The sequence below is a fragment of the Lolium rigidum genome, chromosome 4, assembly GCF_022539505.1.
Source record: "Lolium rigidum isolate FL_2022 chromosome 4, APGP_CSIRO_Lrig_0.1, whole genome shotgun sequence".
NCBI lineage: Eukaryota > Viridiplantae > Streptophyta > Magnoliopsida > Poales > Poaceae > Lolium > Lolium rigidum.
Genome location: NC_061511.1, coordinates 152159249 through 152172783, shown reverse-complemented (window position 1 = coordinate 152172783; position 13535 = coordinate 152159249). Strand labels below are relative to the sequence as shown.

The following is a 13535-nucleotide window of genomic DNA, read 5'->3' as shown; positions in this document are numbered from 1 at the left end:
GCTCAGGAAGAAGGCGAAGACTTCTTTGATACATACTCACTGTAGCTCGAGTGACCACTATTCGAGTACTACTTTCTTTGGCTGCCTCACATGATCTTCTTTTTCATCAAATGGGCGTTAAGACAGCTTTCCTAAATGGAGAGCTCGATGAGAAAATTTATATGGAGCAGCCTGATGGATTTGTAGTAGATGGTCAAGAAGGAAAGCTGTGTAAGTTATTGAAGTCTTTGTATGGTCTTAAGCAAACACCTAAGAAGTGGCATGAGAAGTTCGAAAGAACCTTAACCGCAAAAGGCTTTGTTGTAAATGAAACTGACAAGTGTGTATACTATCACCATGGTGGGGATGAGGGAGTTATCCTTTGTCTCTATATTGATGATATATTGATATTTGGGACCAACATTACTGTTATTAAGGAGGTCAAAGAGTTCCTATCTCGCTGATTTGAGATGAATGACTTAGGAGTAGCTGATGTAATCTTAAACATCAAGCTTCTCAAAGATGACAATGGTGGAATTACATTGCTTCAATCCCACTATGTGGAAAAGATATTGAGTCGCTTCCGGTATAGCGACTGCAAGTCTTCTCCAACGCCTTATGATCCTAGTGTGCTAGTTCGAAAGAACAAAAGAGCTGGTAGAGATTAATTGAGATACTCTCAAATCATTGGCTCGCTTATGTATTTAGCCATGCCAGCGCCACGAGGTCTGACATCTTTTTGTTGTAAGCAATTTGGCTCGATTTGTATCAAGACCTGCAGATGTTCATTGACATGCTCTTGAGAGAGTATTGCGCTATTATAAAGGTACTTCCGAGTTATGATATTCACTATATTGGGTATCCAAGGGTACTTGAGGGTTATAGTGACACAAACTAGATATCTGATGCAGATGAGAATAAAGTCACAAGTGGTTATTTGTTTGGTGGTGGCGTTGTTTCATGAAAGTCTTGCAAGCACACCATTTTAAGAAGATCAACAATGGAAGCAGAACTTACATCAGTAGATACAATCACTGTTAAAGCAGAGTGGCTTCGTGAGCCCTAGATGAACTTACTTGTGGTTGAGTAACCAATACCCGCTACCGCGAGAATTGTGATAATCAAACCGTGATCATCAAAGTAAACAATTCTAAGAATAATATGAAGTCGTCAAGACATGTGAAGAGAAGAATGAAATTTGTCAGGAAAATGAGAAACTTCGGAGTTATTCAGCAAGCAACATTTTGTTTCTATTTTCTTGAGAAAAGGCTTGCAGCCATGTTTACGTTTGAAATCAGCGCAAACAGTGTTCAAAAGCAATTGGAACCCTTCACCTAAACAACAATTTTCAAAATGATAAAAATTTCAGAATTCTTTTTGACCCGCATATCTCCACATTCTATGTCCTAGTTTAAAGTTTTGTATAAATTTGACATATTTCATGGCCTATGCAAAAAGGACAAAAAATGCCTTGTAAAAAGCCTTATTTTAGCATCGAATTTGATCTTTTTTGCACATACTATTTTGTTTTTCTTAAAATGACTTCACAAACACTATTTTAATATGCTTTAAGTGCATTTTAAATAAGGAAAACACATGCACTCAGGAGGAATAAAAAACACATATCAAATCAAGCTTATCTGACCTATTACAACAACCCATAATATCCGAGTAAAAGATGAACACACTGAACCATAGCCGCGTCCACTGACAACCCGACGTCGGAGAGGATCCATTGGAACCCATTTTCCATATCCACTGCTCGAACAGTTATAACGCGTTTGGTAGGGAAGGCCGTAGGCGACCAAAACGAGCAGTTTGGGTGCCTGCATGATTCCTGCGTTGTGGTAGCCCGATCGATAAAGCAGCCACAACCAGTCACATGGACATGCTTGAATCAGCTGTTTTCGTGGAGCATGTTCCGGGTGAGCGTAAAATGGCCTTGAACCATAAAATGGTTGCACACATGTAGAAGCGCGGGAGCCGCGTCAATAACTTTCCCCACTCTCTTACTCTACTATCACCGCGTCTCTCTCTCTCCCTCCCTCCCCATGTCCCATCGGAGAGTGAGATGGCCTCCTCGCCTCCTCCGCCGCCGCCACCATCCACAGATCCACCCCAAAGCTCTGGCACCGTCGTGCCCCATCCCCCATCTACCGCATGTGTCGTCCCGGATTTAGAGGTGGCGCTGGTAAGTCATGCGACCGCTGTCATTGACCCGACCGTGGTTCCCTCGTTGAGGCGACGCTCGTCGATTTTGCACTATCGGTGCACGTCGACTTGGGCAATAGAGGTGCCTGCGATGGAATCGATGGGTATCGACGTTGGATTCGTCGGCCCCGTGCTAACCCTTGGTGCAATGAGGGCAGCATCCATCGCTGCGGGGGGAGGGCGGGCGCTCTGCAATGGATCGATGGCCATTGTCGCCGGATTCTTCCATGCCAACGAGATTCACCCCCATGCTAACCCCTTGGTGCAGTTAGGACGGTGGGCTCACCCTCCGAGTTTATGTGGATTCAGCACACCTACGGTGGCTCTACTAAGATAGCACGGCCATGCCGATGCCGCCCGGATTTAGGGCATCTTCAACCGGGCGACCCAAACGGACGCGCTGGGCCGTCCATTTTGGGCCGTTTGGATGGCCGAGCGGACGCGCGGACAGCGCCCCACGTCCGCGTGTCCGTTTGGGTCGCACGGTGCGCCCAACGCAGCGGCCACCCATTTGGCCATTTGACATATTTATTTGGAAAATAGGCCATCTGGCCACACATACTTATAAATAGTATGTAACAAATATAGAATAATATCTAACAATTATAGAATAATATCAAATAGCATAAAATAATATCAAATAAAATTTTGCATGATAAAGAAATGAAATGTGCCATAGTTTGAACAAATATAAAAATTAAAAATTGAGATTGTCAACTTAATTTGGGCGCTCTAGGATCTCCTTCTGCCTCTTCTCGAACCAAGCTCTCTTCGCCTCGCTCATGTTGGTCAAGTCGGCGGTCATGATCAGGTTGTCCTCGGCTTGCCGTTTGAGCTCAACTTCCTTCGCCTTCAACTCCACCTCTTGGGCCCTTGCCATTGCTATGAGCTCAATTTCTCTCTCTTTGAGCTCAATTTCTCTAGCTTTGGTCTTGGCCTTGACCTCTTAAATCTCAAGCTTCTTCTTTTGGACATCGAAGTAGTTCTTCATGTCCTCATCTTTCTCCTGGCGCCTTCTCTCATCCCTTTTGTCCGTGGACACCTATCTGTCGGCATGCATCTCCTTCAAAGTGCCAAACAATAGCATGGACGAGGCATCACGCTTCATGTCGGCTTTGGTTGCCTTGTGGCCGCGAGGACGACTTGCACGAGAAGCGGAGCTACCGCAAGGCTGGCCACCATCAAGGTCAATGAACGTGGGATCTTTGGCGGTCTTGTTGCCAGTCAAGGTCGCCATGTACCCCTCGTACCCCTCCTGGAACATGGGGGTGCCTTGGAGTTCCTTCCAACAATGAGGGAAGGCAAAGGTCTTTTCTCCATTGGACGATTTGTACCATTCCAAAGCTTGCCACACCTAGAGCAAAGCGAGACAAGAACGATAAACATATGTGCAAACATTGGATGAATATATGTTGAGGTTAAGAATCATACCAAGTCCTTCATGCCCTAGCCGCTAACGGGGAGCCGCTTCACGTGATCATACGCCTGGAACTTGTTGCATTCCATTTGAATCGTTCCCCACCTCTTTTGGAGCGATATGTCGTTGCGGTCGCTCTCAAATGGCTCATGTCCGTATTTGCGATGCTCATGGAAGTAATCATAGATCCGGCGCCAGAATGCGGTCCCCTTCTGCTCGGCACCCGTTAATGCATCTTGCCCGATGGTCAACCATCCATCGACGAGCACCTTGTCCTCCTTCTCAGTGTAGTTGCTGGTTCTTTTGCTTACGCGGCGACCTCGAGCTTGTGCAGCTGCGGCTTGCGTGAGCTCCTGAGCGAACAACGACTCCTCCTCGATGTTCATGCTGCCGGGACAGGCAGTGGTGTCCTGTTGTGTGTCAATGGGAGGTGGCTGGGGAGCCTGCTCGGTTGAAGCATAGGGCATGGTGGTCGGCATTGTCTGCGTGTAGGATGGAGGGGCCTGCACGGTGGACGGTGCCTGCATCGGTGGCGGCACGCGCTCGGCCGACAAATCGTCGAGCAGGTTGCGTGCACCGGCAATCGCTGCTGCTCCCATGTGCTTGGGGGCTTTAGAGTTTGCCGGCGCACGGTTGAGGTCAATGGACGAAGGAGACGACCCCGTCATGGACTCGCCCACCTCCGGTGACCCGTCCCGTGACGGGTACGCGTACCGCCCCGACTGCGCCCCCAATTCGGGGCAGTCGGCTAGGATGTTGACCTTGGAGGAAGGACCGGGTCACGGATGAGGCCGAACTCCCCCCCCCGAGCCGTGCCGGCGCCCGGGAGGATCAAGTGCTGAGCGAGCGCTGCGTGGCCGTAAAAGAGCATGGCATGCTCTTGCATGACATTCGCCTTCGCCTCCGTCTTGAGTTGGAGGAGCTGCTCCGCCGCCCGCTGCCGCTCCTCCGCGGCAGCGACATCCCTCTTCCGTTGCTCGAGCGCCCTGCGGCGGTCGCCCCGCTTCTTGGTCTCCACCGCCCTCTGCTCCGCGGTGAGGTCGGGCTTCGCCTTCTTCGGCGCCAGCCCGGGCTCCACGACCACCGGAGCGTCTAGTTGAGGAGCCGCCGCCACGGGAGGAGCGGCAACGGCCGCGAGCTGTGCCTCGTCTCCGATGGTGATGGCGACGGTGGTGGCGGCGGCAGTCGCTTCGTCGGCCATCTCTAGGTTTTGGGAGTGGAGTGGAGTGTTTCTGTTTTAGGAGACAGACAGGCGGGCCAGGGGCGGACAAGGGGAGGACGTGAGCGACCAGCCTTCGGCGTCCGCGGCCACGCAAACTCGTCCAAGATTTGAGCCGGGTTTGGGTCCTGGACGACCGCGACCATCCGTTTTAGGGATGGATCCGCGCGCTGGGCCGCGTTTTTATCCGGTTGGATCCATCCGGAAGCGCGGGCGGGGTTTGGAGCGCCCCGTTGGAGATGGCCTTACAGCTCCTGGAGCGGCCACCGCCACGCTCACTCCGTCTGCAACCACGGCCACTTCTGGTGGATCTATTGTACCCTCAGCCACATCAACACGACTCCAACAGCTTCGTTTTGTATTGGCACTTTCATCCATCTGTTGACCAATAGGTTTGAAATAGGGTAAAAATCAACATGGTCGTTGCAGACCAAGTGCGTCATGCTGCTGGTGCTGCCACCGACCCATACAGATTAGTGGTGCTCACAACCAATTTCGTGTGCGAAGCTCGATTCAAATGGACTAAAACGGATATATTTGATGTCTAAACTCTGAAATAGATCGGGCGAGATGCAATGAAGTCACTCAGGCACAATGAGACGAACAGACAACAGGAAGTTAGAGAGGATCCATGAGATTATGAGAAACCCATTTCACATAGCAACTGCTCCAACTGGTTACAGTTTACTCTGAGTCCTAGATCCGTCCAGGACGACTCAAGAAGGCAGACAACGCTGTACTGAAGTGCCCGCGTCAGTGTGTGTGGCTGTGTTCAGTTGCGGTTCTCGGCGGTGGCGCGCGGCGTGATCTTGATGACGAGTCCCGGGAAGACGTCGTCGGGGTCGTGGACGTGCGGGTTGTGCTCCAGGATGTAGGGGTCGCCGCACCTGTCGCTGATGCTGTGCAGCGTCTCCCCCTCCACCACCACGTATATCTCCTCGCATGGCCTCCGTGACCCCGCGTGCATCCGCGGGCCGCGGGCCACCACCACTCCACCTTGATCCTCCGCCTCGCCGGCGTCGAGCGACGACACCAGCAGCAGCGCCACCAGCGCCAGCCCGCAGCACCACGACGCCGCGTCCGCCACGGCCGCCACCCCTGACCGCCTCCGCTCTCCCGCCATGTCGCTACTGGTTCACTCCCTAGCTATGATCACAGTGACGGGTTGCTGCAGGAGCAGATCAACTAACAGTAGGAACTAGAATCTAGAAGGAGTCGTGTGTTTGATATACGCTTTGCTCTGCCTCGTGTTGAGTATGCTAGTTGCTAGGAGGTAGAGGGGGTTTATATATAGGAAGAGGAATATAATGAAGGATCCATATCGAAGTGGAACTGGATGGGAGAGGGGAAGGTTAGAGAAACTGAGGTGGTTTCAGTGGACGCTTTGTTGGCATGAGACTATGCGCTAGCCCGCAGCACCACGACGTCGCGTCCGCTGCCGCCGCCACCCCTGACCGCCTCCTCTCTCCCGCCATACCGCTACCGGTTCGCTGCCTAGCTATATATGATCAAAATGGCGGGTTGCGGCAGATCAACTAACAGTAACAACGACAAGGGGTTCGTGGTGTGTGTTTGTTCTTGGCTTTGCTCTGCTTTGCCTCGTGTTAAATATATGCTAGGAGGTAGAGGGGTTTATATATAGAAGGAGATGAATGAAGGATCCATGGAAGTGGAGCTGGATGTGAGAGAGACTGAGGCGCCTTCGGTGGAGGCTCTGTTGGCATTGAGAGGAAGATGCTGAACCAGAGAGTGATGTGTTGTCATGCGATGTGACTAACAAAAGAAGCAGCGCTGCATAGAAGATAAGCTAATTTATTTTGCGCAGAGAATTGATGGAAGAGATATGGGTCGAGCATATCTTGTTATCGTGATGTTCGCAGGTGTTCAGTATAGGACCGTCAGTCGCTCGGCGTCAGAGAAAACATGACACGCAGCTAATACTAGCAGCAAGCTGGACGCTTGTATTGATGGCTGTTAGGTATCAAAAACGGAGTAATAACATGCAGTAACCAGCCATTCTATTTGTGTGAGTAGCTGAGGGCAATCTCTGAAACGTGCAACTTCACAAGGTCGGCAGAGGAGGGTACAGGCAGTCACAAGATTTGACAAACAAAATTCAGCAAGACAAAGCAGAAACGTTGGATTGGTCGCGAGTGCGTCGCAATGCGCCGGGAGGCCCACACGGGGCACTCAAACCTAGCAGAGCAGAGCAGCTTCCTCGGTGAATCGGCGCTGTCTTTTGTGGCCATGGATGAAAGGGCTGCGTTTTAAATTGTCCTTAGTTGCCGACTGTTGCCAGCCGACAAAATCTTCTTGTTCGCTGATATGCTGCCTGTGATCTGTGAATTCGTCCGTGACCTGGGTGACAGATAGTTTTGAGCACGAAGGTACTGTTAGTACTCTCTCCGTTAACAAAAAGTATCTTAGATTTGTTTCAAGTCTGAATGTATTCATACACTAAATATTATATAGATAGATAAATCTGAATTTAGATAAATTTAAGACATATTTTTCAGCACGGAGAGAGTACCAGACTATTTCCAGATTGGGTGTAACTATTCGTTCTGAGTCGGCAGATGACGTTATCAAGTTATGTTGCACTGATGACCAGCACAAATCATGAAGTAAAATTTAATGGTCTGGATATTTTTTTCTCAGATGCAACTCCAATTACAACTGCGACCACTTGTAACTAAAAAAACCAGTTACAACCCAACTTACAACTCATAATTACGAATCACGATGCAATCAAATGGTTTAGGACTTGACTAAGTACAAACTTTCAGACACAACTTTGGTTTGTAGGTAAGGTTCGTTAGTTTCAAAGGAGATCAAGAACCTTGTAGCCATCCTATGGATATTCTCATTAGGGCATTTTCAACGTGGCGACGCAAACGGATGCGGACAGTTTGCAACTTCGCAGTCGAAAAATGCGTCTGGAACCAGGCCAGCGGCCTGACGCATAGTGACCTGGCCGTCCGCGGAGACGCAAACGCGGCGCATATTTACGCCTTAGATGTGTCTCGGCGGACGCTACGTAGTCACGCCGAGTGTTCACACGCTTTTCCCAAGGGCCCGCTTGGCAGCGACCTGTTTGGAGCGCATCGCTTCTGTGTCCGTCGCTTCCGCGGTCTTTGCTTCCGCGTCTGCGCCGCAACCTTCACCATCAATGGCGTCGCTTCCTCTTCTGCACCAGGCGGGTGGCGATTGGGCTTCTACTCCACCATCAATGACATCATGTCCCACGCGCGCCCAGCCTTTGAAAAGCGACGGGCATCGTCACTGCCATTGCCCACACCACCGACACCTCCGCTCCCACCCTCACCACCGCGCGCCGCCGCATCACCATGGGAAAGAAGAAGCACGACTCTGAGGCATCCGACAGCAACGTGAAAAAGAATCTGCGGCCGAATAGGGTGCCGTTCCCTGTCGATATGGTGCGGGTGCTGCACGCAAACTAGGTGGCAGGTGAATGCTGGAGGGACGTGCACTTGCCTGGCGGCGGATGCCGGCTTAGCTATTGTTGGGTGCCTGTCCAGCCGACGCCTCGTCGCGAGCTGGAGAGGAGCGCGGAGATCCGGCGCAGGCGACGGTACCTGCAGCCGGACATCCGCGACGATCCCTCCTTCGCCGTGGAGTCCAATCAATGGCACACCTAGCGCAAGATTGAGGAGGATCCGAGAAGTAAGGCGGGCTTCCACGGCGACCGTGACTTCCCGTTTGAGAGGTCACCGCCGCCTCGTCGTCGAACACGGTAGCCGCCGGCGCCTCCACGGGACGCCGACCCCGACGCGCTGACCTACCACAACAAGGAGGCCAAGGACGACTGAGACGACTATGTCGCCTGTGTCTTCCACGACTGGCAGACGGCCATGGCGAAGGGCCGGAAGTTCAACTTCCCGCCGACGATGACCGACGAGGAGACCGAGAGGCCATGTGTCCTCGTCTCGGAGGTGGACCGGCCGGTGCAACCGGCGCTCCCCCTGTACGCCACCGACATCATGCCGTCTAGCCTCACGGAGGAAGAGGCCCTACAACAGGCGCTGCAGAACTCGGTCCCGCACCCGCTACCGCCTCCACATCCATCGTTCAGCCCCTAGGGTGCTCCACCTCCTCCACCGGCATTCAACCCGTGGGCCGCTCCTACTCCACCTCTACCTTCTCCACCACCGGTGACAGCTGGTTATGGCAGATACCGGATTTCGTCGTGCTCGACGACGACGACGACGAGGAGTAGGAAGGGTAGCAGGCGGTACATGTGCCTTTTAGTTTTTATATATTTTTATTTTCCTTTTATATGTAAATTATGTTTAATGTTAAAACAATGCGAACCAAGAAAAAATTTGCCGTGCCGCTGGGGCAGCCCCGGCGCAAACGGACACGCGGTCAATTTCGACTCTTTCGACCGACCGACGTAAACGGACGCACACGAATAATTTACACGTCCGTTTTGCGTCCCCCGTTGAGATGCCTTAGAATGCTAGTCGTTCTTACAGCTACAGTGCACAGTCGATGCTTCCTGATGTTTCAGATAAGCTTTAGTGGAGTAGTACGCGCAAAGGGAAGGGACACACCAGATGGCGCCTCTTGGTCCACCTGATCCAGGCCGCTTTCGGCGAACGGTGTTGTTTGCTCGGTCGTCCTCCCGGCCGACGCCGACTTCGCCACCCCCACTCGCACCGCCCCACGGCCACCAATCTCCAAAAACCCCGTGCTGCTGAACAGTTGAACACCCTTGCGTCCATGATTTCACCGAGCAACAAACAGGTCGATCGGCTGTACCGATCATTTCGTTCCAACCTTGGCTTAATTATCAGTGGTTAGACAACGACACTAAGCTAAGCAGCGAAACCCGCCCATGCATGGTGGCGTCTGTCGTAGGCTCGTAGCTCGATCCTGAATGGCGGCCGGCGCACTGCCAATCTCCAATCTGAATGGGCCGGTGGCGCGCGTGCCGCGATTTACCTCGGCCAGAGGCATCAGCATAGCTGGAAGGCTTTCGACATAGCTCGCACATGCCGACAGATTTCTTCCGCCCGTCGGCATCCTGTAGCTGTCAGCGCGAGAAGTTGATGGACGACGACTTGATGGCACAGGCGCTATTGCCATCGGTATAGGTTGGCAAGTGGCGGATTCTAGGCTGCTGCTCAGGGGATACACGGAGCTACACCGATGAGAGGTGGCGTATTCAGAGTTTGCCACGTGGTGTATTATGGGCTGCTGCTGGAGGGGTGCTGGCTGGAGCTATGCCATCGGCGTAGCCTCCACATTTCGCCATAGGAGCTATGCCGACGAGATTACCATCGACACCACTTCCCCAGCCGTTGTGCCGACACTATTGCCGCTAGCACAATTGTCCACCAATTTTTTGCTCCGTTTTGCCGCCATCCCTGCAGTTTTAAAAATGTCCATAGGCCACCAAATGCATATATATAATAATGAAATGAACATGAATAGCAACGTCAATGACGATATCCACACGCATATCGACATATCAACATGAATAACATCAAATCTTCATATATAGTATCGGCAAACAAAGTTTGATACAACACAAGGTTCGATACAACCATGTTACACGGTACAAATGCGTTGCAACAGGGATTTTCAGTTGCATGTCGAGTTACAAATTCGGTTGCAACTAAGATTTTTGAATCGTAAGTGAGTTAACCGAAATGGTTCACACACTACAAAATTATGGAATGACATCACTTGAGTGAGAATACACAAATATAGCTTAGAATAACATAATGTTTAAACAAGCAAAAAATAGATATATTACAATCCACTGAAATACCCCACCAACTCGATTCTAGCTAGTGACGGAAGACCGAAAAGACGATATTTGTCAAGCAATAGTTTGGTCGGAAGGCTTCAATATAATTGGAGCCGGGGTTGGTGGGGTGCGCATTCCGTCAGGACCTTATGGCGCCCAGCCCTTATTCCGCACCGTTTATTCCACCAGAGTGCATCAAGATTGGTGACTCATTTTTGCGAAAAAAACCCTAACCTTTGTCAAATTCATATAAGGAAGTCCTTTTTGTTATAAGTAACATTTATCCAAATGAAAAAATCCTTGGAAATTCATAGGAAACCACTAGATACATTGATTTCAACCATCTAAAGTTCTTCAGATTTGCTGTTGTTTTTACAAAAGTTCTTCACAAGTTTTAATATGGATCTATTATTGTCATTCAAAAGTTCTTCAGAATTTGAAGATGAGTATCTACATAGTAGAGAAAGATCTTTATGTTTCGTGGTAAATATCCAAGAAATCAGTGCACGATACATACATGGAACAAAAGGGATCCATTCAAGTAGTCAAATATCTTAACGTTTTCTGGTAAAGATCCAGCAAATCCGTGCAGGATTTCATACATGAAACAAAAGGGATCCATTCACAGTACAAAAAGGGATCCACAAATAACAGACTAAATCCAAATCAAGAAATAACAAAAGATCCTAACAAAGAAAAAAGGGGAAGAAAAAGAAACAAAATAGATCTCAAGCCGGCTCGGCCGTGCTGGCCGGCGGCGGCCTGAATCTCGCCGGCCGTGTCTCCTACGCTTGAGAAAGCCGTCGGTCTGCGAGCGACGGCTTCGACGATGCAACGCCGCGGGACACCCGGGGAGGGCGATGAGGTGGCGTCTCGCAAGCCGGAGATCCGCGGTGCGATGGGTGGCGGCGGAGATCTCCATCTTGGGGACGGGCGTGGTGGAGGACGCCCTTACCGGAGGAGGGACATGGGCGACGAGGCTGCGGACGGCCGGCGCGCGCGAGCAGCGGAGAGTGGCGACGAGGAGCAGCTCGCGCGCCTGTGGGCGTCTTGGCGCTCAGGAGCAGGGCGGCGGCGGCGAGCGGAGGCGGGTGGCGGGCGGCAGCGGCGAGCGGAGGCGGGTGGCGGGCGGCAGCGGCGAGCGGAGGCGGGTGGCGGGCGGCGGCGGGTGGAGGCGGGATCAGGGAGGGGTGGGTCGGGTTCTAGGGTTTCCGGCCGATTTTGGCTATATATATAGAGCAGGACTACATCTGGATTACAGGAAGCTGCAGGGATCTTTTTGCAAAATGGGCATGCGCGAATCTCCAACAAACCAATCGGTCTAGATTAGGGGCGGGCGCCATAAGGTCCTGACGTTGTATTTACCGGGGTTGGTCATTGGTGCCCTGTTTCTCGAAAAAAATATTCGTCAAGCAACATTGTGTTTCTGTTTTTCCTCGAGAAAAGGCTTGGAGCCCACGCATTGCGTGTACCAGTTTCTACAGTGGTCAAAAGCAAAGTGACCAAGCTTATCTACATTTCCGTAGAAACCAGTCCGTAAATCTAGCATTTTTTTATCACAACCCATAGCCGGGCAAAAGATAGAGACACCGAACCAGAGCGGCACGGACTGACAACCGGAAGTCGGACAGAATCCATGAGAACCCATTTCACATAGCAACTGCTCGAAACAGTTACAGCTTACTCTGAGACCTATATCTGTCCACGGGGACTCAAGATCAAGGCAGATAACGCTAGCTGAAGAGGTCACGCCAGTGTTCAGTTGCGGTTCTCGGCGGCGGCGGCGGCGCGCGGTGTGATCTTGATGACGAGTCCGGGGAAGACGTCGTCGGGGTCGTGGACATGCGGGTTGTGCTCCAGGATGTAGGGGTCGCCGCATCTGTCGCTGATGCTGTGCAGCGTCTCCCCCTCCACCACCACGTATATCTCCTCGCATGGCCTCCGCGACGCCGCGTGCATCCGCGGGCCACGGGCCACCACCACTCCACCTTGCTCCTCCACCTCGCTGGCGCCGAGCGACGACACCAGCAGTAGCGCCACCAGTGCCAGCCCGCAGCACCACGACGCCGCGTCCGCCGCGGCCGCCACCCCTGACCGCCTCCTCTCTCCCGCCATGTCGCTACTGGTTCACTCCCTAGATATGATCACAGTGACGGGTTGCTGCAGGAGCAGATCAACTAACAGTAGGAACTAGAAGGAGTCGTAGTTTGTGTTTGATCTTCGCTTTGCTCTGACTCGTGTTGAGTATGCTAGTTGCTAGGAGGTAGAGGGGGTTTATATATAGGAAGAGGAATATATATAATGAAGGATCCATATCGAAGTGGAGCTGGATGGGAGAGGGGAAGGTTAGAGAAACTGAGGTGGTTTCAGTCGACGCTTTGTTGGCATGAGACTATGAGAGCATGCTGAATCACAGAGATGGATGCTGATGTTTTTTCCTTTTTTTTTCTTAGACAAAGCAATAATGCAATTTTTATGGTTTAAGGAGGTGTTTTTAGAGTGTTACAAATCCAAGCCATAGCCTAGCTAGCCATGGTCAAAATAAGCTTACTCTCACGGCATCACATTGCAAAACCAAAAGACCACACATTCGTCTTTAATTCTTGCTACCACCATGGCAATGGTTGGGGAGTGATTTCGGAAAACACCGGCGTTTCTTTCCTTCTAAACCTCTCAAGAAACAAGCATAGCAAGAAATGCCATGGCTTTTCTTGATTACCCTCTCTTTTGAGTTTTGAACCAAGTTGCTCCACCACTCCTTATTTCCCTCGTTTGGGTTGATCGTGGTGATGTGTTGTCATGTGATGTGACTAACAAAATAAACAGTGCTACAGAAAAGATAAGTTTATTTATTTTGGACAGAGAATTTATGGAAAGGATATGGGCCGAGCATATCTTGTTATGTGATGGCTTTGCAGACGCCGAGTATATCA

At 51.2% G+C, this 13535-nt stretch overlaps 2 protein-coding genes across 2 annotated transcripts; both read right to left on the bottom strand.

Moving 5' to 3' along the window:
• Positions 1 to 5443: 5443 nt before the first annotated feature.
• On the bottom strand, positions 5444 to 5949 carry LOC124706483. The gene has a single exon (XM_047238148.1). It carries the CDS (start codon positions 5947 to 5949, stop codon positions 5599 to 5601), a length of 351 nt encoding a protein of 116 aa, XP_047094104.1. The 3' UTR covers positions 5444 to 5598.
• A 6411-nt stretch (positions 5950 to 12360) lies between these two features.
• On the bottom strand, positions 12361 to 12717 carry LOC124647647. Its single transcript, XM_047187555.1, has one exon. The coding sequence runs from the start codon at positions 12715 to 12717 to the stop codon at positions 12361 to 12363; it is 357 nt and encodes a 118-aa protein (XP_047043511.1).
• Between the last annotated feature and the right edge of the window lie 818 nt (positions 12718 to 13535).